The sequence below is a fragment of the Diorhabda carinulata genome, chromosome 11 (genome assembly GCF_026250575.1).
Source record: "Diorhabda carinulata isolate Delta chromosome 11, icDioCari1.1, whole genome shotgun sequence".
NCBI classification, from domain to species: domain Eukaryota; kingdom Metazoa; phylum Arthropoda; class Insecta; order Coleoptera; family Chrysomelidae; genus Diorhabda; species Diorhabda carinulata.
In genome coordinates, this window is record NC_079470.1 from 12172473 (window position 1) to 12197959 (window position 25487).

The 25487-nt window shown below is 33.1% G+C and overlaps 1 protein-coding gene across 1 annotated transcript; it reads left to right on the plus strand.

Moving 5' to 3' along the window:
* The first annotated feature begins 37 nt into the window (after positions 1 to 37).
* LOC130899343 (ras-related and estrogen-regulated growth inhibitor) lies at positions 38 to 24803 on the plus strand. The gene is made up of 5 exons (XM_057809230.1): positions 38 to 380; positions 15430 to 15486; positions 17312 to 17385; positions 22255 to 22419; positions 24181 to 24803. The coding sequence occupies exons 1-5, from the start codon at positions 293 to 295 to the stop codon at positions 24430 to 24432; spliced, it is 636 nt and encodes a 211-aa protein (XP_057665213.1). The 5' UTR covers positions 38 to 292; the 3' UTR covers positions 24433 to 24803.
* Positions 24804 to 25487: the final 684 nt, after the last annotated feature.

The following is a 25487-nucleotide window of genomic DNA, read 5'->3' on the forward strand; positions in this document are numbered from 1 at the left end:
CACCGTAAGACTCGTCTGGATAATTTTAGAATGAGATAATGAGTTTTTGACCGGCAGAGGTTGCAAACGCGGAGAGAAAATTTTCTACTCGCTACTTTCGATGCAGTTTTTACGCGTACAACCTTTTGGACGATAACCAACATTTTCTCTAATTTTTAAATTTATTTTAACGGTATTTTGAAAGTGTCGGTGCGTTAAATTATCAAAAATATATAGCTAATATTTAAATCGAACCGTTGGCGCTGAACTGTATCAATTTTTATTTGGAACATTTCGAATCTAGTTGTTAGTAATGAATGGAAAAGGAATGAGAAGGAAGAAATCTTCGTTATCCGAAGTTAAGGTGGCGGTTATTGGGGCTCCAGGTGTCGGAAAAAGTGGTAAGCCGCAATTTAATAATGCTCATAAAATTCCTGTTTAGTTGTTGAGTTTAATTTTCTTCTAGTTCCATATTTGATTTTCTTGTCATACATATAATAGTCTAAGGTACTTTCACAAAGCTTAAACTGTTTCTATATGTTATTAAATATATTTAAAAATAGAAAAATCAACTTCTTGTAAACTATTTTGTAAAGTTAGGCATTTATAATAAAATATCATGGGGAGAGAACGATTTCCGTGGCACCGCGATTTAACAGCGGATTTGGCTTAATAAATCGAAAATGAAGAATGAAATTTTTTGATATCTCGCTTCGTTTTCGAGATATCGATACTTGAAATTATAATCAAACGTATCGGGCAAATTTAGCAAATGAATTTTTCGATTGTTTTCACCTGCAGATTCACATAAGACCGACCAAGATTTTGTCATTGTTACAGAAAAATTCTGTATCGTTTATTTCACCGGTTAAAACATTATCATTATATTTATGTCTCAGGTATTTTCTAATATTCAATACCTCATGGCTTTTTGATCAAATATGAGGTTTAAATTTGATCAATTTATTATTATTTTTTCCCTTACAAAACACACAGATCATTTCTTGGGCTTCCATAATTCATCTGATCACGATAATGTAGCTGAGATAAGAAAAAAATATACAGTTGAGTCGAAAACTGACTCTAAACACACTCAAATATGTAAAGAAACGGATATTTTTGTATGTTTCGTTGATCAGAAATGCGAAAAAAGGGGGAAACCTCTTTAAGTTAGGGAATTGAGCTATGAAGATTTCATAGACTTTAAAAATTGTATAATGAGATCACACTAAACATTTCTAAGGATTCTAACGGAAATTTTTGGACCTCAAACTAATGTTTGGGACTTCGTAAATGGCTACAAATTATTTTTATCAAAAACCACGTTCCTGGTATTGGATATGTGGTAGCAGAAGTTTCCCAATGTACAGAATCATTAATAATTGATTGATTGATAGAAATTCTTTTCTGTGAGCTCCTCCGGGACGCCGCTTTCTCTTTCGCAGTTCCAACAGACTCAACAGTTGTTCCTTTTAATAAAGATTTGACCTTAAGACAAAAGTAGAGGTTATATAGTTCTAGATCCAAAATCCAGCGCTTGTCTCGTTACTTTATGAACACTCCTCGTAGATTTTATTAAAGTACATTATTAATGAGATTGATTTTCACATAAAAACTTCCGAAATATGTTCAATAATAAACTTTTAGGTAATCAAAAACTGAATAAATCAAAGTTTAAGTTCTATGTGTTGAAATATAAACAATGTCCGGATCAGAGGAACCGATTAATTTACTAATTTCTAATTTTTCTGAGAAACAGGAAGCACCTCGTAAGAAGTTTCGACATCGCATCCAATAACACGTGTCCGTATATTTGTTAATGTAAAAATAGAAACAAAAATATTTCAAAATTGTTGTTTTTTCCTTAGATTTGCTATTGTTTTTAAAAACTAGTGTGGTTGCCAGAAGTGAACATTTGATAAATGATCAGTCAAATTTAGTGTGGCCAAAAAGGTGTGGTCCGTCTCTGCCTCAATTATCACTAACTGTAACATCGAAATTTCCAATTTTCCGAAAAAATGTGATACATTTTGATTTACCTTATTGTGATGAACCCATTTATATCTGAATGTCAAATAATTTGTCTGTCAAAATATAGCAGTTTTTATTCCTTATTTGATTTCTAATAACCTGGTTTTCTGCCTGTTATTTGTTTTACTTGTTTACCATCTTGTAGAGCCAACACTAATGGATTCATATCATAAATAATTCCACTTGTTTTTGGTAAATAAATAACGACATGTACACCAATAAATGTTCTGTTAAACTTAAATAATGAAAAAATATGAAAATTATGTAAAAAAGAAGTTGATCTGTGTTTATCTCCCACTTCTTCAATATCGCTTTCAATTTTGTCATCTCCAGCAAATAAATCTTTATTGGTGAATTGTTTCGGGTCTAAGAAATGCAGATATTAAGAAGGAAACACAGCTTCCAGGACTATTATTTTTTGTGTGACCTAAAATTCAAAAGTACTTAATACAGGTAAGCATTCCCCCGAACAAACTTCTTCTTTAAGACGATAATTCGTCCACCTCTGACTGACCGATACCCGAAGGAAATTCCAAGTTATTTTCTTAATGTCTTGATAGCACATAATTGAACTAATCCTCACCGATATACCTGATACATTTTTTAGAAAAAAACTCTTCTACCTACTCATTATTTCATAATCACGCGAACCCAGACGAGGCGTTTGGAATAGAGGAGAAATTCAGCGAGACAGAAAAGCGATCAGAGCTTGAATTCCAAGGTACCAGCGACACTAGACCCGATATACAGTGTCAAAGTGGACAATTTTAAACCCACCGATCATCGAGGTGTATAAAAAACTCAAGGAGGAGTTAATCCGTATAATCCATACAACTTTTGGAAATCGAAACCATCGGCGATCAAGGTCCTTCCAGATTTTGCGTGACTTACGTTCAGCTGGATCACCTGGATCAGCCGGTTACCCATTCGAACGCAGGATAAACCACCACTCAACGAAGCCGAAGAAAACGATCGCCTTCGAAGAGTATGAAATCGTCCAGACGTCTTTCATTGGCACGTTGGCGGAAAAATTTGAGAAGAAAAATCGAAGCTCAGGTTGAACAAAGGTTCTGATACCGGGAATCGAACGCGAACCTTCTTGATGAGCTCGGCCATACACACGGACGCACACGTATACAAACACTATTTAGTGGCTTCTTCACTGGAAGTAGGGTTATGTGGCGACCACGACGTTTCTCCGAACAAAATCGCTCAGTAAAACGATAATCCGTTCACCCCAGACTGACCGATAGATTCAGGAAATTTCAAGTAACCTTCTTAATGTCCTAATAATATAAAATTGAAGTAATCATCGCCGATATACATGATATCCCTTCTATGTGCTTCATACTCACCCTGACCCAGGCGAGGCGTTTGGAATCGAGACAACGAAACGATCAGGTCTCAAACGCCGAGGTCAAAGACGTATTTCGACACTAAGACTTCCGGTATGTAATAATGGATCTAAATTTCTTTCAAAACGCAAAACTTGTTAATTTTTTATACGGATACATTTGAGAGGTGGGCAATTCGAAGACAATCGTTCTCGTATTTCAAATTGTTTCGTTCATATTTCGATTTTCTTTTACACTATTATCTATCTACTTTATTTTTCTATACTTTTTTCCGTCTTTCGTGGTATTCAAAATGTTGTATAACCATTTCTTTTTACCTTGGCACGTGCGCCACTTATTTTTCATCTACTACTTATCTTATATCATACAATTTCGTTATGCTCATTATTTTATCTTAAAGTAATTAAAAATATATATGATTTATTAATTTTTAAGCGTTTACAATTTATTTAAGATGACTGTTAACTTCCTTGAATAAAGCGGTAGTTGAACTATGAAAATATTTTACTTAACCTTCAAATCGAATTGAATAATTTTGATTTCCAATCTATATTTAAGGAAAATAAACATTAAATCGTTAAATTTTGTTTATAATTTTATTTAATTATATATTACCAGTACTTCAAATATAGATCCGTGTATGTTCCCTGCAATGGCAATGAAAATTCAAAGGTTAATCATTTGAAAACATTCATAACTGCCAAATGTACACTCCAATTACTCAGCTTTAATTATACTAAAATGTGAATATTAGCAATAAAGTTGTTTATTTTTTTGAAATCTATTATGTTTCGATATGAAACGCGTTTTATAAATATTTGCTTTATCCAAAATTAGAGTCATTTTAATTATCAATAATACACAACAATTAAAATTAACATTCCAATCCTAAAACATGAATCTACCAGGACCAGCAGTTGATTGGCTGGTTGGACTCTAAGCTCTCCTGGAAGTGGCACATTCTAGAAACTGAAGGAACATGCCTTAGTAGGCTTAATATCATCAAAACTCTTTCTCATTTATATTTGGGCGCAGAAGAAACTTCTCCGCTGAAAATATATGGAACAACGAGCCGCTCTAAACTAGAGGATCATACATCCCATTCCCAAAAGATGAATCTACCACTACCAGCAGTTGATTGGCTGGTTGGACTCTAAGCTCTCCTGGAAGTAGCCCATTCTTGGAACTGAAGGAACATGCCTTAGTAGGCTTAATACCATTAAAACTCTTTCTCATTTATATTTGGGCGCAGAAGAAACTTCTCCGCTGAAAATATATAGAACAATGAGCCGCTCTAAACTAGAGGATCATACATCCCATTCCCAAAAGATGAATCTACCACTACCAACAGTTGATTGGCTGGTTGGACTCTAAGCTCTCCTGGAAGTAGCCCATTCTTGGAACTGAAGGAACATGCCTTAGTAGGCTTAATACCATTAAAACTCTTTCTCATTTATATTTGGGCGCAGAAGAAACTTCTCCGCTGAAAATATATGGAACAATGAGCCGCTCTAAACTAGAGGATCATACATCCCATTCCCAAAAGATGAATCTACCACTACCAGCAGTTGATTGGCTGGTTGGACTCTAAGCTCTCCTGGAAGTAGCCCATTCTTGGAACTGAAGGAACATGCCTTAGTAGGCTTAATATCATCAAAACTCTTTCTCATTTTCATCTCTGCTGAAAATATATAGAACAATAAGCCGCTCTAAACTAGAGGATCATACAAAAGCTGTATGTAGATCAAACGGAACTGCGAACTAACGGCTCTCTAACTACGGACCACTTTCAGATACCTAGGGGAGTCCGTCAGGGATTCATACTCTCATCCATGTTATTTAATATATACGTAGAAAGAATTTTCCAGCTGGCATTGAAAGACCATCACAAAGGCATTAAAGTAAATGGAATCTCATAAATAATATTAGGTATGCCGAAGATACTGCGATATTAGCCGAAACCGTAGAAGATCTACAAGAGCTGGTCAATTCTATCAACGAAATTGGAACCAAATAAGGACTCACAATAATCGCGCATACAACCAAACTAAAAAACAACACGGCGTAGCTCAATTGCGACGAGGAAGTTAAAACTCGGACAGCAGTTGCAAAAACTGAGTGATAAAATGTTATATTTGGTCAATCCTTTTGTATGGTGTGGAGACGAATAGAAGCAATGGAAATCCTATGGAGATATTCAACTCTCAATGGAAAGATCGACGGAAGGAGAGTACCAAGGCGCAAACAACATTCCTGGCTTAGGAATATAAGGGATTGGTGTGGTATTATTCATCGTGCAAAAGAGGGGTGCCTTCAGATAATAGATTAGAAGTTTTGGACAAGAGAACACCTACACGCTGCAAAGTGTATGGTACTTAAAGAAGAAGAAACTAGATTAGGTACGGTAGTTCTAGACCTGGTACACAATACTGCCATCCGACTATGTTTAGGTATATTCCAGTCGAATCCTGCTAGAAGGTTTTATAGTGTATCCATCATATATTGTGGTAATAGAAACAAAAAACTTCCTCTCATTATAACAAACTAAAAACCCTGAAACAAATTGATTTTTATTCTTAAATTGACAATTTATAGTATGAAAATATTATCTCTCTAACAGCCCCACTGAATTTTAAATAAGAGAAGGGGTTGTGTGGCACATTGCTGGAAAGGGATTTAGTCCTCTGCTCAGTTTTTTAAATTTGGTGCAAAATCCTAAAAAAGTGAACGTTTGGGCCGGTATCATTAACATTTTGAAGGCATTTAATGGTTGTTGATGTTAACCATCCAAATGAAATAGATCGATCTATTTAATACCAACAAGACGGAGCTCCACCGCATTTTTGCACGTACAGTTAGAAATTATTTGAACGAGGTTTTCGCAAAACGTGGATTGGAAGACGTGGAATGATCGAATGGCCGGCTAGATCCCCTGATTTGACTCCACTCGATTACTTCTTATAGAATTTAAAGTATATTTTGTTAGACCAGACTATGTTGTTGATTTGAAAGTTAGGATAACGGAAGAAATTAACAAAATAACCTCCAATTGCAAGAAGCACAGTAAGCAGAATTGTTGCAAAATTTATGATACTGGAAGCGTGAAGGATGCTTCAAAAGACCAGGAATATTTTGCTGTTATACATCAGGACTTTTCTCGTTAGTAAAATGAAGTTTATTTTTTCATAATGCTGTTGAATTGTATCACCAAAATTTCAACCTTGAATGTTTTTATAATATCGATCTTGGATTCTAAAAATATTTTTTTTCACCGTGATATCGTCATTAATCTTTCGACGTATATCCATTGACATTCATTGACTCATTCCGTTGGCGCTCGCTAAGTGTTTGGTATGTACTTACATCAATTAATTTTTGAATAAACGTTTTTTTTTTTATATATTTAGTATTGGATGTTCAACGATTTGGATGCGTTCCTAAATCTTGTTTCGAGAGCGCGACCAAATAATTCGCTATTAAAAAACCTATACACCTGTTCGTTTTGTTTATATCAGCAACAGAGACTCAAATATTATTTTTTCAATGTAGATTCATACCAAAAGTTAGTTGAGGATTGGATTATGGTACAAAATTAAATTTATTTGATTAACAACGTATTTATCTCATTGCCAGAAGGATTTCTGGAAGAATTAGCACGAAATGGATTCCATCTGTTCTGTCGTGGCCTTCTCATAGCTGGATACACGAGAGTGGTTTGAAAAGTACTCGACCTCAACCTGAAAATGTCAGCATTTATCATTATACGCTGAATATGCGTCGAAAGAATCTCTGACTATAATTTCAGCCATTTTGAACGCTTACTTTCTATTTCAGAGATGTATGAATGAGTGGTTGTAAAGATTTTTGTGAAAATGGAAAATATCCTAATAAAATTATTATTTTCAATTGATTCTACTGAAAAAAAAACGTATCGTGTATTTCCTCATCGAAATTAAATCCTATTTGGTAATGCTGTGGTATCATTTTGAAAAGTAATTCGTTTTTTGACATAGTCAAGGGGTTGTGTTCATCGGTTATCTTAATGCATCCGAAATTGATAAGATAAAGGGGAAAATTGCAAAACAAGCGAATAGATTTGAAGAAAAAAGTGTTTTTCCATCAGGACAACGCATCTCCACAAACCTCGTTTGAAATTAATGAATTGCACTTCGAATCGATTGACCACCCAGCTTATTCACCAGAACTGGACCCAGAGACTTTTCCTGTTTCGTAATTTTATAGTTTTCTACTCGCGGGAGAGAGATTTTCTTTAAACGAGTGTATTGACTTTATTGAATATACTGAAAAATGGTTATAGGACTAAAATTTTTCAAAAAAACTCTTATAAACAAGCGAAATAATTTCCTAGTTACTAGTAGGTGAGTACTTAATCAGACCTCTTTAGAAAATATTTGTTAATAATATGGAATAACACCCCAATGAAATAAAGAGACAGAGAAATAAAAATATTTGTATTTCAACCCATCAACATGTAATGACATGAACGAACAAGGTCATTACAATTTAAATATTCCCCAACTGTGTACATTAAACGATATACTTGACCCACAACCGCGTCACTTTTTTTTAAATAGAACAAAACATTGCGGCATAACTCTCTCATACATCACCCAGATTTTTCTTCACAACAAATATAAACAGATCTTTGAAAGTTGAGTGCAAACATTTCATAATTACTACTTATCGAAAAAAAAATTTTTGTTACTATTTCCAATTAGCACATTGTTAAATATTTTTGCATAATATACAAGGTCTCAATTTGTCACATTTGTGTAGTTGAATAGGTAATAAAGTTGTTGAAAAGAACCCAGATTCGGCGTTCTTGAGATTGAGAATTGTCTTCATTTGTCTTGCTTTGCCTATAAATATTTCTCCGCTTCTTTTTTAAGATAACCGTACCATGTTAGTTTGTGTGCTATTACCAATGTCACTTAGTCTTCTCTATTCCTAAGTTTTCGGGCTTCTATAAGTGTCACTATATCTTTTCCGTTGTCTCAGTATTCGTACTTTTATAAATGTCACTATATTTTATCTATAGTCATGTTTTGCGAGCTTTTATAAGTGTCACTATGTCTTCTCTATTCCTAAGTTAAATGTCACTATATCTTCTCCATTATCTTAGTTTTCGTGTTTTCATAAGTGTCACTATGTCTTCTCCATTGTTTTAGTTCACACGCTTTTAGAAGTGTTACTATATTTTCTCCATTGTCTTAGTTCTCGTGCTTTTATAAATGTCACTATATCTTATCGAGAGTCTTGGTTTGCAAGCTTTTATAAGTGTCACTATGTCTTCTCTATTCCTAAGTTTTCGTGCTTCTATAAATGTCACTATATCTTCTCCATTTTCTCAGCTATCGTGCTTTAAATAATGTCACTACATTTAATCTATAGTCTTAGTTTGCGAGCTTTTATAAATGTCACTATATCTTATCCAGAGTCTTGGTTTGCAAGCTTTTATAAGTGTCACTATGTCTTCTCTATTTCTAAGTTTTCGTGCTTCTATAAGTGTCACTATATCTTTTCCGTTGTCTCAGTATTCGTACTTTTATAAATGTCACTATATTTTATCTATAGTCATGTTTTGCGTGCTTTTATAAGTGTCACTATGTCTTCTCTATTCCTAAGTTAAATGTCACTATATCTTCTCCATTATCTTAGTTTTCGTGTTTTCATAAGTGTCACTATGTCTTCTCCATTATTTTAGTTCACACGCTTTTAGAAGTGTTACTATATTTTCTCCATTGTCTTAGTTCTCGTGCTTTTATAAATGTCACTATATCTTCTCCATTTTCTCAGCTATCGTGCTTTAAATAATGTCACTACATTTAATCTATAGTCTTAGTTTGCGAGCTTTTATAAATGTCACTATATCTTATCCAGAGTCTTGGTTTGCAAACTTTTATAAGTGTCACTATGTCTTCTCTATTTCTAAGTTTTCGGGCTTCTATAAGTGTCACTATATCTTTTCCGTTGTCTCAGTATTCGTACTTTTATAAATGTCACTATATTTTATCTATAGTCATGTTTTGCGAGCTTTTATAAGTGTCACTATGTCTTCTCTATTCCTAAGTTAAATGTCACTATATCTTCTCCATTATCTTAGTTTTCGTGTTTTCATAAGTGTCACTATGTCTTCTCCATTGTTTTAGTTCACACGCTTTTAGAAGTGTTACTATATTTTCTCCATTGTCTTAGTTCTCGTGCTTTTATAAATGTCACTATATCTTATCGAGAGTCTTGGTTTGAAAGCTTTTATATGTGTCACTATGTCTTCTCTATTCCTAAGTTTTCGTGCTTCTATAAATGTCACTATATCTTCTCCATTTTCTCAGCTATCGTGCTTTAAATAATGTCACTACATTTAATCTATAGTCTTAGTTTGCGAGCTTTTATAAATGTCACTATATCATATCCAGAGTCTTGGTTTGCAAGCTTTTATAAGTGTCACTATGTCTTCTCTATTTCTAAGTTTTCGGGCTTCTATAAGTGTCACTATATCTTTTCCGTTGTCTCAGTATTCGTACTTTTATAAATGTCACTATATTTTATCTATAGTCATGTTTTGCGTGCTTTTATAAGTGTCACTATGTCTTCTCTATTCCTAAGTTAAATGTCACTATATCTTCTCCATTATCTTAGTTTTCGTGTTTTCATAAGTGTCACTATGTCTTCTCCATTGTTTTAGTTCACACGCTTTTAGAAGTGTTACTATATTTTCTCCATTGTCTTAGTTCTCGTGCTTTTATAAATGTCACTATATCTTATTGAGAGTCTTGGTTTGAAAGCTTTTATATGAGTCACTATGTCTTCTCTATTCCTAAGTTTTCGTGCTTCTATAAATGTCACTATATCTTCTCCATTTTCTCAGCTATCGTGCTTTAAATAATGTCACTACATTTAATCTATAGTCTTAGTTTGCGAGCTTTTATAAATGTCACTATATCATATCCAGAGTCTTGGTTTGCAAGCTTTTATAAGTGTCACTATGTCTTCTCTATTTCTAAGTTTTCGGGCTTCTATAAGTGTCACTATATCTTTTCCGTTGTCTCAGTATTCGTACTTTTATAAATGTCACTATATTTTATCTATAGTCATGTTTTGCGTGCTTTTATAAGTGTCACTATGTCTTCTCTATTCCTAAGTTAAATGTCACTATATCTTCTCCATTATCTTAGTTTTCGTGTTTTCATAAGTGTCACTATGTCTTCTCCATTGTTTTAGTTCACACGCTTTTAGAAGTGTTACTATATTTTCTCCATTGTCTTAGTTCTCGTGCTTTTATAAATGTCACTATATCTTATCGAGAGCCTTGGTTTGCAAGCTTTTATAAGTGTCACTATGTCTTCTCTATTCCTAAGTTTTCGTGCTTCTATAAATGTCACTACATCTTCTCCATTGTCTTGCTTCTATAAATGTCACTATATCTTCTCCATTTTCTCAGCTATCGTGCTTTAAATAATGTCACTACATTTAATCTATAGTCTTAGTTTGCGAGCTTTTATAAATGTCACTATATCTTATCCAGAGTCTTGGTTTGCAAGCTTTTATAAGTGTCACTATGTCTTCTCTATTCCTAAGTTTTCGTGCTTCTATAAGTGTCACTATATCTTTTCCGTTGTCTCAGTATTCGTACTTTTATAAATGTCACTATATTTTATCTATAGTCATGTTTTGCGTGCTTTTATAAGTGTCACTATGTCTTCTCTATTCCTAAGTTAAATGTCACTATATCTTCTCCATTATCTTAGTTTTCGTGTTTTCATAAGTGTCACTATGTCTTCTCCATTATTTTAGTTCACACGCTTTTAGAAGTGTTACTATATTTTCTCCATTGTCTTAGTTCTCGTGCTTTTATAAATGTCACTATATCTTCTCCATTTTCTCAGCTATCGTGCTTTAAATAATGTCACTACATTTAATCTATAGTCTTAGTTTGCGAGCTTTTATAAATGTCACTATATCTTATCGAGAGTCTTGGTTTGCAAGCTTTTATAAGTATCACTATGTCTTCTCTATTCCTAAGTTTTCGTGCTTCTATAAATGTCACTATATCTTCTCCATTTTCTCAGCTATCGTGCTTTAAATAATGTCACTACATTTAATCTATAGTCTTAGTTTGCGAGCTTTTATAAATGTCACTATATCTTATCGAGAGTCTTGGTTTGCAAGCTTTTATAAGTATCACTATGTCTTCTCTATTCCTAAGTTTTCGTGCTTCTATAAATGTCACTATATCTTCTCCATTTTCTCAGCTATCGTGCTTTAAATAATGTCACTACATTTAATCTATAGTCTTAGTTTGCGAGCTTTTATAAATGTCACTATATCTTATCGAGAGTCTTGGTTTGCAAGCTTTTATAAGTATCACTATGTCTTCTCTATTCCTAAGTTTTCGTGCTTCTATAAATGTCACTATATCTTCTCCATTTTCTCAGCTATCGTGCTTTAAATAATGTCACTACATTTAATCTATAGTCTTAGTTTGCGAGCTTTTATAAATGTCACTATATCTTATCCAGAGTCTTGGTTTGCAAGCTTTTATAAGTGTCACTATGTCTTCTCTATTTCTAAGTTTTCGTGCTTCTATAATTGTCACTATATCTTCTCCATTGTCTTAGTTTTCGTGCTTTCATAAGTGTCACTATGTCTTCTCCATTGTTTTAGTTCACACGCTTCTATAAATGTCACTATATCTTCTCCATTTTCTCAGCTATCGTACTTTAAATAATGTCACTACATTTAATCTATAGTCTTAGTTTGCGAGCTTTTATGAATGTCACTATATTTTCTCCATAATCTTAGTTTTAGTACTTTTATAAATGTGACTATGTCTTCCCCATTGTTTTAGTTTACACGCTTTTTTTATGAGTGTCATGAGTGTCACCATTGTCTCAGTTTTCGTGCTTTTAAAAACTTCACTATGTTTTAATTTGCTTGCTACGAGGTATACCCATAATTTAAGTTCTGTTTTTATTTCTATGTAAATTTACAATTCGTGCTTCCGTTATAGAATTTTCTCAAATTCCACGATCACAATTCATAAAATACTGAAATGAAATAATCATGTTGGGTATCCAAAATTCTTACTCACAACACAAAAAACAACGGAAGGGCAGTGAACTTAAGTTTTTGACTACAATAAAGACGATATGTGTTTATTTATATATAACCGTAACGGAACTTGCATGATACAAACGAAGAGACAACTGATAACGACCCCAAAATACGAAAAGATCATATCTGAGAGGTGATAAACATCGATTATTACAGCTAATACTTAAAGGTAAAGTCGAGGAGCCGTTGCTCAGAAATATTCGATACTGGCCTGGCATAAGAAGGGCCGGTGAATTTTTTCGATTGGCAGAGGACCACGCAGCTTTTCCAATAGTTATCACCAACGTCAGAGAGACCAGTCAAGACTCATGAAAGTAAAAGAAGAACGGAGTTTCTCGCACTTCGAGAGATAACACTTCTGTTAATATTCGTAGATTTTTCTTGATAGATTTAATAGAGTTTCTTTGCATGTCTCAATACCCCTGTAGCTAATTCCAGTAACAAATTTTCCCCCTATCCACCTCATGCTCTAGTGTTTTGTCCATTGTCTTGTAGCTATAATGATTTTAAATCGTTTCAAACCAAAATAACTTTGGTAAATTTCGCGGACCCTTCGTTTTTTCTAGAAATACGAAAAATCATCCGATTTCGATGAATTTTTTTTTGAAATCTTCGTTTTTACGGCGAATTTATGAAAAAAAAATATGGGAAACATCTCACCTGGAGATTTCAACTAGTTTTATGACTTTAAATGTATCATAAACGCACTTCTTCGCATATAATCGTTCATAACTTTTTTACAAAGTATCAAACGCAATTCATATATTTTTTTTGTCAATCTACACAAAACAATTTGGAAAAAAAAAATTGGAAAATGTTTGTTTCTTCATTTTTTATCGCACTTAAAGATTTCATTCGGTTTTTTATATGGTTTTATATGATTTTATGACTTAAACAGTCAACCTTAGTAAGATAGCATTTTTTTAATGGTGAAAATTCTCAATTTTTCAAATTTAACTTTAAATATTGTACACTTGATTACAATAAGTGATTTCAAGAATGTTTTTGTTCATTTAACTTTGATGATTACTTAATAAAAAAGGTAAAAACCATTATATGTGAGAAAAGGTCAATTTTAAGAGAAGACAACATGATAAATCAACGTTTTTATATAAATTTCTTTTTCGTTTTTTTGTGTAGATCATGAAAAAAAATATAACAACTTCTTTTGATTATTTGGAAAAAAGTTATCAACAATTATACATGAATGAGTGCATTTTCATGAATATTTAAAGCCCTGAAACCAATATAAGTTTCCATTTTTTTTTATTCCGCCGTAAAGAAGGAAATTTAAAAAAAATCATCGAAATCGGATGATTTTTCGATTTTCTAGAACCGCGAAAGTATAAAATTACCATAACTTGTTTTGTCATAACATGAAGTAGATTTATAATTGATCCAAATCCAAATCTGATATTTTTTCGCTAAAATTATAAATATAGAGCGCAAAATTTATGATTTTTTTCATTGAAACAGATATTTTCAATATCCGATCGTGTTAAAAAGTGTGTCAGTCATTTTAAAATTGTGTCAAGAAACTTTTTTCACTCTCTCTTTTGCCGTTGAAAGAAAGTGTTAAGTTCAATTGGATTGTTTTGGTGACAGATTTATAAACAACACAAAAATATTAGAAATGTCTTGCCAACAACATACCACAAATCAGAAAATAAAAAAAAATCTATCTCTGTGATGAACCGGCAGTAAAATATTAAGGACGATCTAAATAATATATAAATACACTTACAAGACGTGACAAAGTGATTTTCAGAATTTTATTTTGTAAATATTAATAATAGTGAAGAATAGAGAAAGTAATTATTGAAATTTGGCGCTATAGTAGAAATCTAGGAATTATTTTAGGACTTATATTCAAGATAATGGACACCAGTAATCAAAAAACTTGTGAAACTAAATCATACACACACAGAATTTTAAAACTACTGTCAAACAAATCAGTTTCATCCAATTTCACTGTTGTGTTTGTCTAAACTAAATAGTGGCGACGAGATAAACGCACAGTTTCTAGCTGCGTTCAAAGAGCAACAGAAGAAGCTACTGGACACGGTTTTCCAACAATCTACTGCTGCTTCGACTGCCGCCGTTCAAGTTGCTATTTCTGGTGATGATCCTTGTCCTTCAGGTCAGTTCAATCTTGCACTAATTCAATCCTTCGATTCAAAGAAAGAATCCTTCAAAATATATCTCCAGAGAATCGAAAATTACACGAAAGAGAAGAATATTTTAACCAAGCTTGAAATATGTGTACAGTTTTTTTGTGCCCTACATTCCGTAATATTGAAATTTTATTTTATTTGTTTTATCTTTCGTTATTTTTATGTTTATTTTTTGGTTTCTAAAAGCTTTTGTCTACAAATTGTGACAATTTTTTGACAATAAAGCCTTTTTCTCTCTGTATACAGAGTGTTTCTAGAATTACTCTATACAATGAAGAATGATATCAATCATTTATAGTTCAAATACAATATTTAATGGGCTAGATACACATAAACACTTTGAAATGTTCCAGAAACCAAAACGTTTCAATTGACCTCTTTTTTCGTATTCTGTAGTAAGTTACAGAACATTCTATTAAGTTCAAATCAGTACAAAGTGATTTTAAGCAGATGCGTTCTTAATAAATATCTAATTCTCAAAATATTGAATTGACAATAAAATTAGTGATAGTAATAGATTTTGATATGAAGCAGGTATTATGAAATTTTGAAAGCTCTATATACAAAAATAGCAAATTGAGTGTTGGCAGCTAGTTTTAAATATTTATAACTTCAAAATATAGGCCGGAAAATGTCAATTTCGGTTATTCCATTATTAATCGAATGGAATAAACAAAGTGTTTCCTAACAGATTATGTAATACGTAAGTTGTCCGTGAATTTCATGAAACTAAAAATACTTTGTTTTATTTTCAGCACTATCGGTAAGATTTTTGACGAGGCGGTACATAGGAGAATACGATCATCAGGCAGGTAAGCTAATATACAATATGTTCTATTTTAAAATAGTTTTTGTGACGCTAACGACATCAAAAACATCAAAGAAATAACAACTGAGTAAATGAATAAAACTGTAAGTCACCATGACTTTGTTTTATTAATAAGTATATAAAATGGAGATACAATTTTTAGAAGTGGGACTTTTTTTTGATTAAATAGCTTCTTTTACTTCTAATGTCATATGCGAATCATTCAAAAAATTTGTTGGAAATATAATTTATTCCCAAATGTTCTTTCCCTATTTTAAATGAACCTTAAATCGCACATTAACAGATATCCTAGTTTGTCCAACATGTTTCCCATCACAATTTCGTAAATAATCGTTCCCAAATTTATCATTAGTATTAATTAACGATTGTTTTATCAAAAAAACATCTTTTCTATAAATAAAATTGCAAATAAAACCAATGAATTCCATAGGTTAAATAGAATACTTCCGATCCTGGGATGGCAGGATCTCTAATAGGTAGTGCCTATTCTCTCTTTGTTTCTTTTTATTTTCGTCTCCCCTATTGGTCGTGATCCAGCTGATTTCTCGGCCTTTCCCTATTCTAAATGAACAAGGTGTTCCTTAAACCTCACATCAATAAATATTCTAGTTTGTCCAACATGTTTCTCATCACAATTTCGTAAATAATCGTTCCCAAATTCATCATTAGGGTTAATTAACGATTGTTTTACCAAAAAAACATCTTTTCTATAAATAAAATTGCAAATAAAACCGATGAATTCCATAGGTTAAATAGAATACTTCCGATCCTGGGATGGCAGGATCTCTAATAGGTAGTGCCTATTCTCTCTTTGTTTCTTTTTATTTTCGTCTCCCCTATTGGTCGTGATCCAGCTGATTTCTCGGCCTTTCCCTATTCTAAATGAACAAGGTGTTCCTTAAACCTCACATCAATAAATATTCTAGTTTGTCCAACATGTTTCTCATCACAATTTCGTAAATAATCGTTCCCAAATTCATCATTAGGGTTAATTAACGATTGTTTTACCAAAAAAACATATTTTCTATAAATAAAATTGCAAATAAAACCAATGAATTCCAAAGGTTAAATGGAATACTTCTTCAGGGTGATGCCATCCTATTACAACTAAAACGACTTGAAAGAATTAATCTATTTGCTAAAACTGTCTTCAATCGAAATCTTTCCGATGCTTAGATGGCAGGATCTTTATATATAGTGCCTATTCTCTCTTCGTTTTATTTTTTCTTATTTTTGTTTTCCTATTACTCGTGATCCAGCTGATTTTTCGGCCTTTCCCTATTCTAAATGAACAAGGTGCTCCTTAAACCTCACATTAATAGATATCCTAGTTTGTCCAACATGTGTCTCATCACAATTTCGTAAATAATCGTTCCCAAATGTATCATTAGTATTAATTAACGATTGTTTTACCAAAAAAAAACATCTTTTCTATAAATAAAATTGCAAATAAAACCAATGAATTCCAAAGGTTAAATGGAATACTTCTTCAGGGTGATGCCATCCTATTACAACTAAAACGACTTGAAAGAATTAATCTATTTGCTAAAACTGTCTTCAGTCTAGATCCTTCCGATCCTTAGATGGCAGGATCTCTAATAGGTAGTGCCTATTCTCCCTTTTTATTTTCGTTTGATCTGATCTGATCCAGATAATTTTTCGGCCTTGGATATTCATTTGAGATTATGTTTTATACTTATGAATAATTGTCTATTCCTTACTAGTAGAGCTGCTTTGTTATCCTAAAAGTTTTTTCAATAAAACATACATCAGTATTATATAATTTTTACTGTGTATCCTTTTTTCAGAAACTAGATATAAACATGAAGTTGTGGTGGACAATGAACCCGTTCTATATGAGATACTAGACACGTGTCCAAAGGTGAGTTATACAAAAAGCTCTTATTCTATCATCGAAACACTGATTCGTTTTATTTGAGGTGTAACAGGTGCTGTAAAATTCGTACACAAATGTTAGGAATATAGTCTGGAAGGTGCAGTTGCATTCTAGAAGCGATGTACGTTATCCAGTAATTTATAAACTGTAGATTTAAACAGATGTTAGTTGGCGCCACTTTTTGGTAATGAAATTTCGATATCAAAAAAATGTATCATCTGCATTGAACTCATGTAAAAACGTGTTCATCGAACCCGGTCCAGTTCAGTTAGTCTCCCACAAGCTGATTGCTATTAACGCACATGACGATTTTTTTACTAGCATACTGTCTGAACACTTTTCTTAATTTGGAGGTTATATAAACATTCTTTTCGTTACCCAGCCATAAAGTCTTTTAAACTTGTTCATTTGACATGTTAAAACTCCTCTCAAAACATTATTTTGATCTGGACTACCGTTTGATTTCAAACGATATTCTAACCGCGCGCGCGCTGCCCTGTATCTCAGAAACGATTCACCGTATGAAAATATTTTTCAAACAAAAGTTGTATAAAATTCAATTACAATCTGACGCGCGTTTCGATAACCACGTTATAGTCTTCAGATACTGAAGGTAAACTAAAATGAATCTGATACATCTCAATCCTGTTTATAGAAAAGGATTAGAAGGAATATTTAGCAGAGTGGATTTTAAATTGGTTTATAAATCTAACAATACATTAAAATAATTATTTAGTAATCTTAAGGATAAAATACCAAATTTGTAATTAGCTGTGGTGGTTTTGACGAGAAGTATATCGGGCAGACTAAGAGATCCGTTATTGTCCGGTTTAAAGAGCATATAGGTCATTTGAAATATGGACGGACCGAAAAATCCGGTAAGAGTAAATGTAAGAGTAGCTTAAATAGGAACGAAGGGCCAATTCCTTACAGCCCACTTTATAGTTTAATAGTCAAGGAATAAATGTGGAGATTTCCGCCAAGGAATTCATTTTCGCGGGAGAAGGTTTATGGTGGGAAAATTTAGTATAAAACAGGTCAGTCAAGTCGTTGGGTTTTAGTTTACCTTCAGTCTCTGAAGACGATAACTTGGTTATTGAAATACAGTGTAATTTTGATTGTTAGGGTTTAAGTTTTTTTTTGCATATTATTAAACAGAACTAATCTTGGTGTGAATCAGTATAAAAACTCTTCAGATTCCTTATCTTCTGCAAATGGTATCCCTGTGACTATCGTCGTATCAAGAAAGTTTTTTCTAATAACAATATACAAGTTGACATGTTTCCAGCGGTGCCAACAGAAAAAAACAAAAATTCCCTACAAATCCTAAAAATCCGCGGATTACCTCATTCGGTTAATAAATAATTTATGACACATTAATTGATTCACTGATTTATAACTTATGATAATCATAAAAAATATAGAATTTATATCAATTTGAGATTTACAAATTTTATTTATTCCGAAAGTTTATCTTCACACAATTATTTGTTATTTTTTACTGCACATAACTTCGTTTCCAATACCGTCGTTTATTTTTCAACGTAGTTAGAATTGTAAACTTCCTAGAAACGGAATTTTATCCAGTCAGTAGCTTATTTTTTATCGATTCATAAAAATATTGTTATACTACGGATTTATGATTTGTGCAGAGGTGGAACGTCTCCAAAAATAATAATCGAATCACGAAAATCTACAAAAAAATTACTACCGAAGGAAGTATTTGGTTTTATGATATTTCAAAAATAATACAAGATCGGGGCGCATTCTATTTCATCATTTTTGAAGTTGGGACTATTTTAGAATGTCTGTAGGGTCTTTCATGAACGATACAAAGTCGAATACTGCGTATTTTGATGAATGTTTCAAGTATCTATGAACAACTCAAATAGCACTCGTATGACAACACGTTCTGAGTACGTTAGCCATTAAAAGTGTCAAACTTTATGTTGGCAATGTCAAATTTGACATATTCAAATCAGTGTTGCCATATCTCAAAACTTATGTAGCAACCATCATATACTGTCGTGGATCGACTCCAAAATAACGAAAGAGCGAGTGAAAAGTTTTTTTCTTCAATTACTTACATTGGGAAAGTAACACATATTATCCAAGAAGATCCAAGACGCATCTTTGAATTCGATTCTACAAGATCATTGTCATGTGAAAAAACAGTTAAGGGGTTCATCCCATGTGAGAGCCTGTTTTTTAGGGATTTCTTAGGATTTATTTTTCTACGACCAGTAAATAGATAGAGCTTTAAGTTTGTTATCATTTATTGAACTTGAGTTATAGCGTTTTGAACACCCCCGCCTCGAAAAAATGAGCTGGCACTTCCTCAACGATTCCGGCTGATTGGCTTAGCTGAAACAAAAAAACGGGGTTCAAATCTGTAAGCCAAAACGCATGAAATGGACTATTATCAAATGAATATACAAAAAATTGCATTTCCATGTGTTGAGTGTTGAGTCATTCGGTCAAGCCGTTTTCGAGATACGATGGAGAAAAGTTTGAAAAAGACAGTTTTGAGGAAAACGCGTTTTAAAGTTTCAAGTCCATTTAAAACTATGAAAATATCAATCGGCGATGCCTCGTCCATAAAGTATTCCTTCTTATTCCTCTTGAAACTCTTTTCAAGCAGATTGTTCAGCTCTTGAGTCGATCCAAGCTTGTTTAACGACATCACTTACGCGCTGTGCCGCTCATAACGTGACATTCGCTTTTCGTCACGTTTGTCAACATAAGTATGGGGTTCGCGGCCAATGGGGCATCCCATAACCGACATTACTTTTAAAACACCTTCAAAACCTTCGTTAAAGATGATAACTGATAAGTAGCCCAATCTTGGGGCCAGAATGAAGATGCTTAGGAGCAAAAGTCCAAATCAACGAATTACAACGCCATTTACACCACTGAAAAAATTGTTGGATATGGTATTTTTTCAAAGATAGTAATAGTTAATGAAGCATATCATTGTATGATAGTTCTTTCCGATAATACGAAAGTTCTACATAATAAACCAAAAATTATAATTGAATTGAATAGTCAAAATATTAGTTTTATATCGACGCTTATGGTTTCGTGTTTTAAATTGAACGCTCAAGTGGCAAAATGTAAATATTTTTAAAGTTTAAAGTACCCAGAAACGATTTAACATTGTAAACAATAACCAAAATAACTTTCCTTGTCTTTATTAGTTAAAACAATGAATAAATCAATTCACACTTCAGGATATTAGCCCAATTTTTTCAATAAACATCAACATTTCTGAGAATACACAATTGACGAAACGAGATAAAACTGCAAGGGATCTCAACATCGCTTCCTACAGTTAGCAATATCTGAAAACACTAATTTACTTAAAATGGCACGGAGAATTATGAACAAGACAGTTTTATCACGTTTTTCAATTCCTAACGCCAGAGTGCTAAGAATCTAAGACTTTGAGACTCCCATATGAAACTGTTAGGGATTCCCTCATTACCCTATAGGGTGTGAGGGTGTTAATTTTACTATTTAGTTAATTCTTGTAAAGATTTTCCATTCCTTTCTATCTTGCGTCAAATTTTTCGCTTCAATCCACGATCTACCCTTCTTGTGTGTTGTCCCATGTTGTCTTCCTTTCTTTTGTCTGACATTTCACTTTCATAAATTTTTCTAACCGGCACTGTGTTATCCTACGTTTGTAGGTTGCCTCATCATCTCTTTTCTATGAATTTTTCTATGGGTTCCACTCCTAAATCTTTTCTAAGATGCGAGTTTTTGCGTCTGTGATTCCTAGTTACTCCTTCTACTTTTCAATTATCTTTTTGTCAATACTCAAGATTCAAGCACTATGTGAGAATTGATCTTTAGCACAAGATTTCTCTTTTTGTCCATGGATCTCTTGCTTAATACTTTGGTCGCTTCCTCTATTCTACAGTATCATTCATGAGAACCGGATGTTTTTACAATAATCATTAAAAATCGAATATTTACTTTACTTTATTGTTGCCGATCCGCAGCTCTGAAAATTTCTGTAGACGTCTGTCCGAGCCATCTGCGCAAGTTTTCCAACCATGAATTTAGTTTACGACCGAATGACCGTTTTCCTTCGATCTTCCCTTCTATTACCAGACGGAGAATCTCGCACGCCTCGCTCGTGAAGTTCTTTATGTTTACCCACTTGCTGTAGGACCTCTACGTTTGTCTTACGTTCCGTCCAAGATATCCGCAGCATTCGGCATTTCGAACGCATCAATTTTCTTTTCTGTAGTCCAACTTTCGCATCCGTACAGAAGAACAGGAAAGATGTAACAGCGAAGCATTCTGGTCCGAAGTTCCAGGCTGAGGTTGCGGTTTGCCAGAAGTGTCCTCATGTTGTTCAGAGTTTTCCGCGCTTGCTCAATTCTTGATCTGATTTCGAGTTTTTGGTCGCATTGCTGGTTGACGAGCGTGCCCAGGTATGACACTTGTTCAATGATCTCTTCATGAAGTATTAGGGTGGCGTTTTTTGCATTTTTGAGAATACCAAGAGTTTGGTCTTGGCCGAATTGCTCACTATATTCTACAATAACCTCCATGAAGTTCTGGTAGGCTACTGGACACTACCACGGTATCATCTGCGTAACGAAGATTGTTTATAATGTTTCCAATTTTCAAAAACGAAGAACTTATGAGACACTCTTTGTATATGAGTCGCTCCAGTAGCGATAATTTCGATTAAAAAAATTCCAGTAAAGCCAATATTGTACATAATTTAGCTATTGATCATAAAATCCGTCATAGTTTCACAAAATTTATCGAAATCGTTGTCTGTTGAGTAATTAACAATATAAATATTTGAACAAAATTAATTTAATGTTTTTTGTTTAGAATGACGATGAACTTCCATCTTCGGATACAATAAATTGGGCGGATGGTCTTCTTTTGGTTTATTCAATCACAGACAGACGTTCTTTAAATTATTTGAAACGAGTTGGATCCTTAATCGCAGAATCTGACATTCCCGTGTACATTGTTGGTAATAAAAATGATATGGTAAGTAAAGAATTACTAACTTAGAGTATATATGTACAATGTGGTGTTTACAAAACGTCTAGTAATGTTTTTCAATTCTTAATACTTTTCATTGAAGCCTTTCATATGTCTGTTGTGGCCTTTTAAAGCCTTGCGCAGAATGAACGCGAGCTTGACGCGCTCTAGACGTTCATGAATGTTGAGGTTATGTTTTTGACGTTCAGCGCGTAAAAAGTAGAAAGCTGGTTAATATCGACGTGAAAAACGCGTACAAGCGTGATCGTCGTGTCTGTCATCATAGTTTCTCATCAAGTTGAACTAACTTTGTCATTTATAAGGTCTAGAGTGCGTCATGCTCGCGTTCATTTTGTGAACCGCTTTAATGTCAAAAAAGCTGTCAAAACATTTCATAAGCAATAAAAGAGAAAGGTATTAAACCCTAACCTAACCATTTTCCAAGTCTCTATGTTTGTATACGTTCTAGTAAGCAGCCAAATAAACAATCATTGTTTTCAACTGAAAAGTTAATTAGTTAGGTTAGGTTTTTAAGGTCAACATTTGCCTTGATTGGCGAAGAGTAGATCGCTGTTCTCATTATATCCACGCTCTGTCTCGATCGACTGAGTGGTATAGATCAAATCAGCCCTCCGATGGTAGCTACAAGTCTCCTGGTAGACTTCGCTACCCCAAACGTTTCTGCAATGTATCGTAGCCTTCTCTAGCCATGGGATTAGATCGGGCTATGTCTATATTCAAAACAACAATTATTCACAACACACAACAACAAAAGCTTGGTTAATACTAACAGTTTAGAATTGTTGCAACTTCAAGGCAAATAAATCAAATCTGAGTGTTATTAATGGGCGTGCTCCAACTCGTAAAATTTTAACTCGTGATCGTGATTGTCATGAAGATTAGACAACTCGTGACGGAGGATTATGCAACTCGGGATTTTCATTATGAAATGAAAAACAAAAATTAAATATATTTCAGTAAAAATTATTTTACATTCTAAACATATAATAAAACGTACAAATAAATATTACATTTTGTATCTATAAGAGATCTTTTCCACAAATCATATTCTGTTGTTTTATTTGACTAACCTAACCTAAACTAACCAATTACAAGTGTGCGTTATTATGTTATATGGAATTTTACAAATTACCTAATGTTAGAATACATTTTAAAGGACTAAGAAATTTAATTTACGGATATTCCAATTCTACAAAGTGGATTAGGTACTAAATTCTAGGTAATACTCTTAATAAATTCGTCTTGAGTTGTATTATGTACTCGTGTAACGTACTATACTTTTTCTACGCCCATTCATGCATGCTACTTACGAAAACGTGTCCTATTTTTTAAGAAATTGCATAATGTGCTGCCTACATTTAGGGGCATCACTCTTTCAATCCTAAATATATCTCGCTAGTGCTAAAAGTTTTTTTATTGACTAAATAGACCAAATAAAGTTTTACGTAAATAAAAATTTGTAATTTAATAAAGTTTTAAGTTTTTTTTTCTCAAAACGCTGGAGTATGTTATGAGATGTCATTACGTGCATGTTATTATTAAATGACATTTACAAGGAATGTTGACAATGCGATTTTTGACGTTTACAGACATGGGCGTAGCAAAAATTTTAAAACGATTTGTTCAATAGACTTATAAACTCCATTCTCTCTAATAACGAAATTACGTACAAAAACAAATTCAACACTAACAATTACTTTTTGATATAAAAAAATATAAAGTGTTGATATTTGATTTATATTCTAGGTTCATTTAAGGGAGGTCAGCGCGGAAGAGGGCGCCATCTTGGCGAGAAACTTCGAATGTGGTTTTTCGGAAGTAGCTGCGGCGGAGATGGTCGCGCCGGTGGCAGTGGTATTTCAAGAGCTCTGTAGGTCAGTGCTGGCATCTCGTAGGAAATCTAAACACTCGTTATTAGAACGTATGCTCGGTACGAGAACTTCAAATCTACGATTATACGCTAGAGGAAAAAGCGACAGCGCTTTACCTAAAGACTGATAGATGGCGATACGATTTTTTTTAGGATATTGAAATGTGACTTTTCTTAGAGAAACTTGTAAAGATCTGATACTTTATTTTATGTATACTGGGAGTAAATAATTGAATTTGATATATAAATAAGTTAAATAATGAAATTGTAATACTCCAGACGCTTTGTACTGTAATTATTTATTATAATATTCAATTATTTATACAAGGAACACTACAGACAACGAAAAAAAAAAGGACAAATCTACTCATACATATTTTTTTTTTCAAAAATTAATGTTACTATAGCTCTAATCTAACCATATGATCTTAATTCGAAATCATTTTTATAACAGTTTTGTTTGATTTTTGCAGTTCAATAAATATTAAGTGAAATAAAATTGTGTTTTATTATGAACAATCCTTAAAACTAACTAATTTAGTCGTATTGCCGAGACTGCAAAGAAGTCAAGAGTCAACTTCATACAGTACCTTGTGAGGTACCTGGTTAGGTTAGGTTAGGTAAAACTGGAATTAAATGAAAAGTTTACACGGTCTCCTTCTCGATAGCAACTTAATTTTTCTTTTCTCAGGAAATAGAGCGAGAAATAAAGCTGAAGGAAGAGAGTGAAGATGAATTGAGCAAGGAAAATGTAATTTAGCATTGTGAGTACCGAAATTATGCAACAAATTGACAATTAAAGCTGAAGGAATGTCTCGATTCCCCACCTCAATCTTATAACACTCAAGATTTTCTCGGCCAATGAATATATTCCGAGCCCTTATCTTCAGGCAAAAATCACATTTACAACCCCTATAATCTAACCTAACTTAACCATTCAGAAGTTGCTCTTTCCCGAGATTTTTCAATTATAGTTGCAGTATATTTCGAAGGAACATAACGGCGCCATCTATAATATGTCTTCAAGTATGAAAATTATGGATTTTTTAACACCTCTTAGTGTAAAATTTTTTGTACAACTTTGGTAGATAATGGACTAAACCTAATTTTCTAAGATATTGGCAAAAACAGATTTCTGGAACTCTAAGGACATTTTCAGGAGCTACTCCACTCTCTTTTATAT

Coding starts and splice junctions, on each gene's coding strand:
- LOC130899343 (XM_057809230.1), top strand. CDS start 293: ATGAATGGAAAAGGAATGAGAAGGAAGAAATCTTCGTTATCCGAAGTT. Junction 381..15,429: donor TCCAGGTGTCGGAAAAAGTG/GTAAGCCGCAAT, acceptor TTTTATTTTCAG/CACTATCGGTAAGATTTTTG. Junction 17,386..22,254: donor TACTAGACACGTGTCCAAAG/GTGAGTTATACA, acceptor TTTTTTGTTTAG/AATGACGATGAACTTCCATC.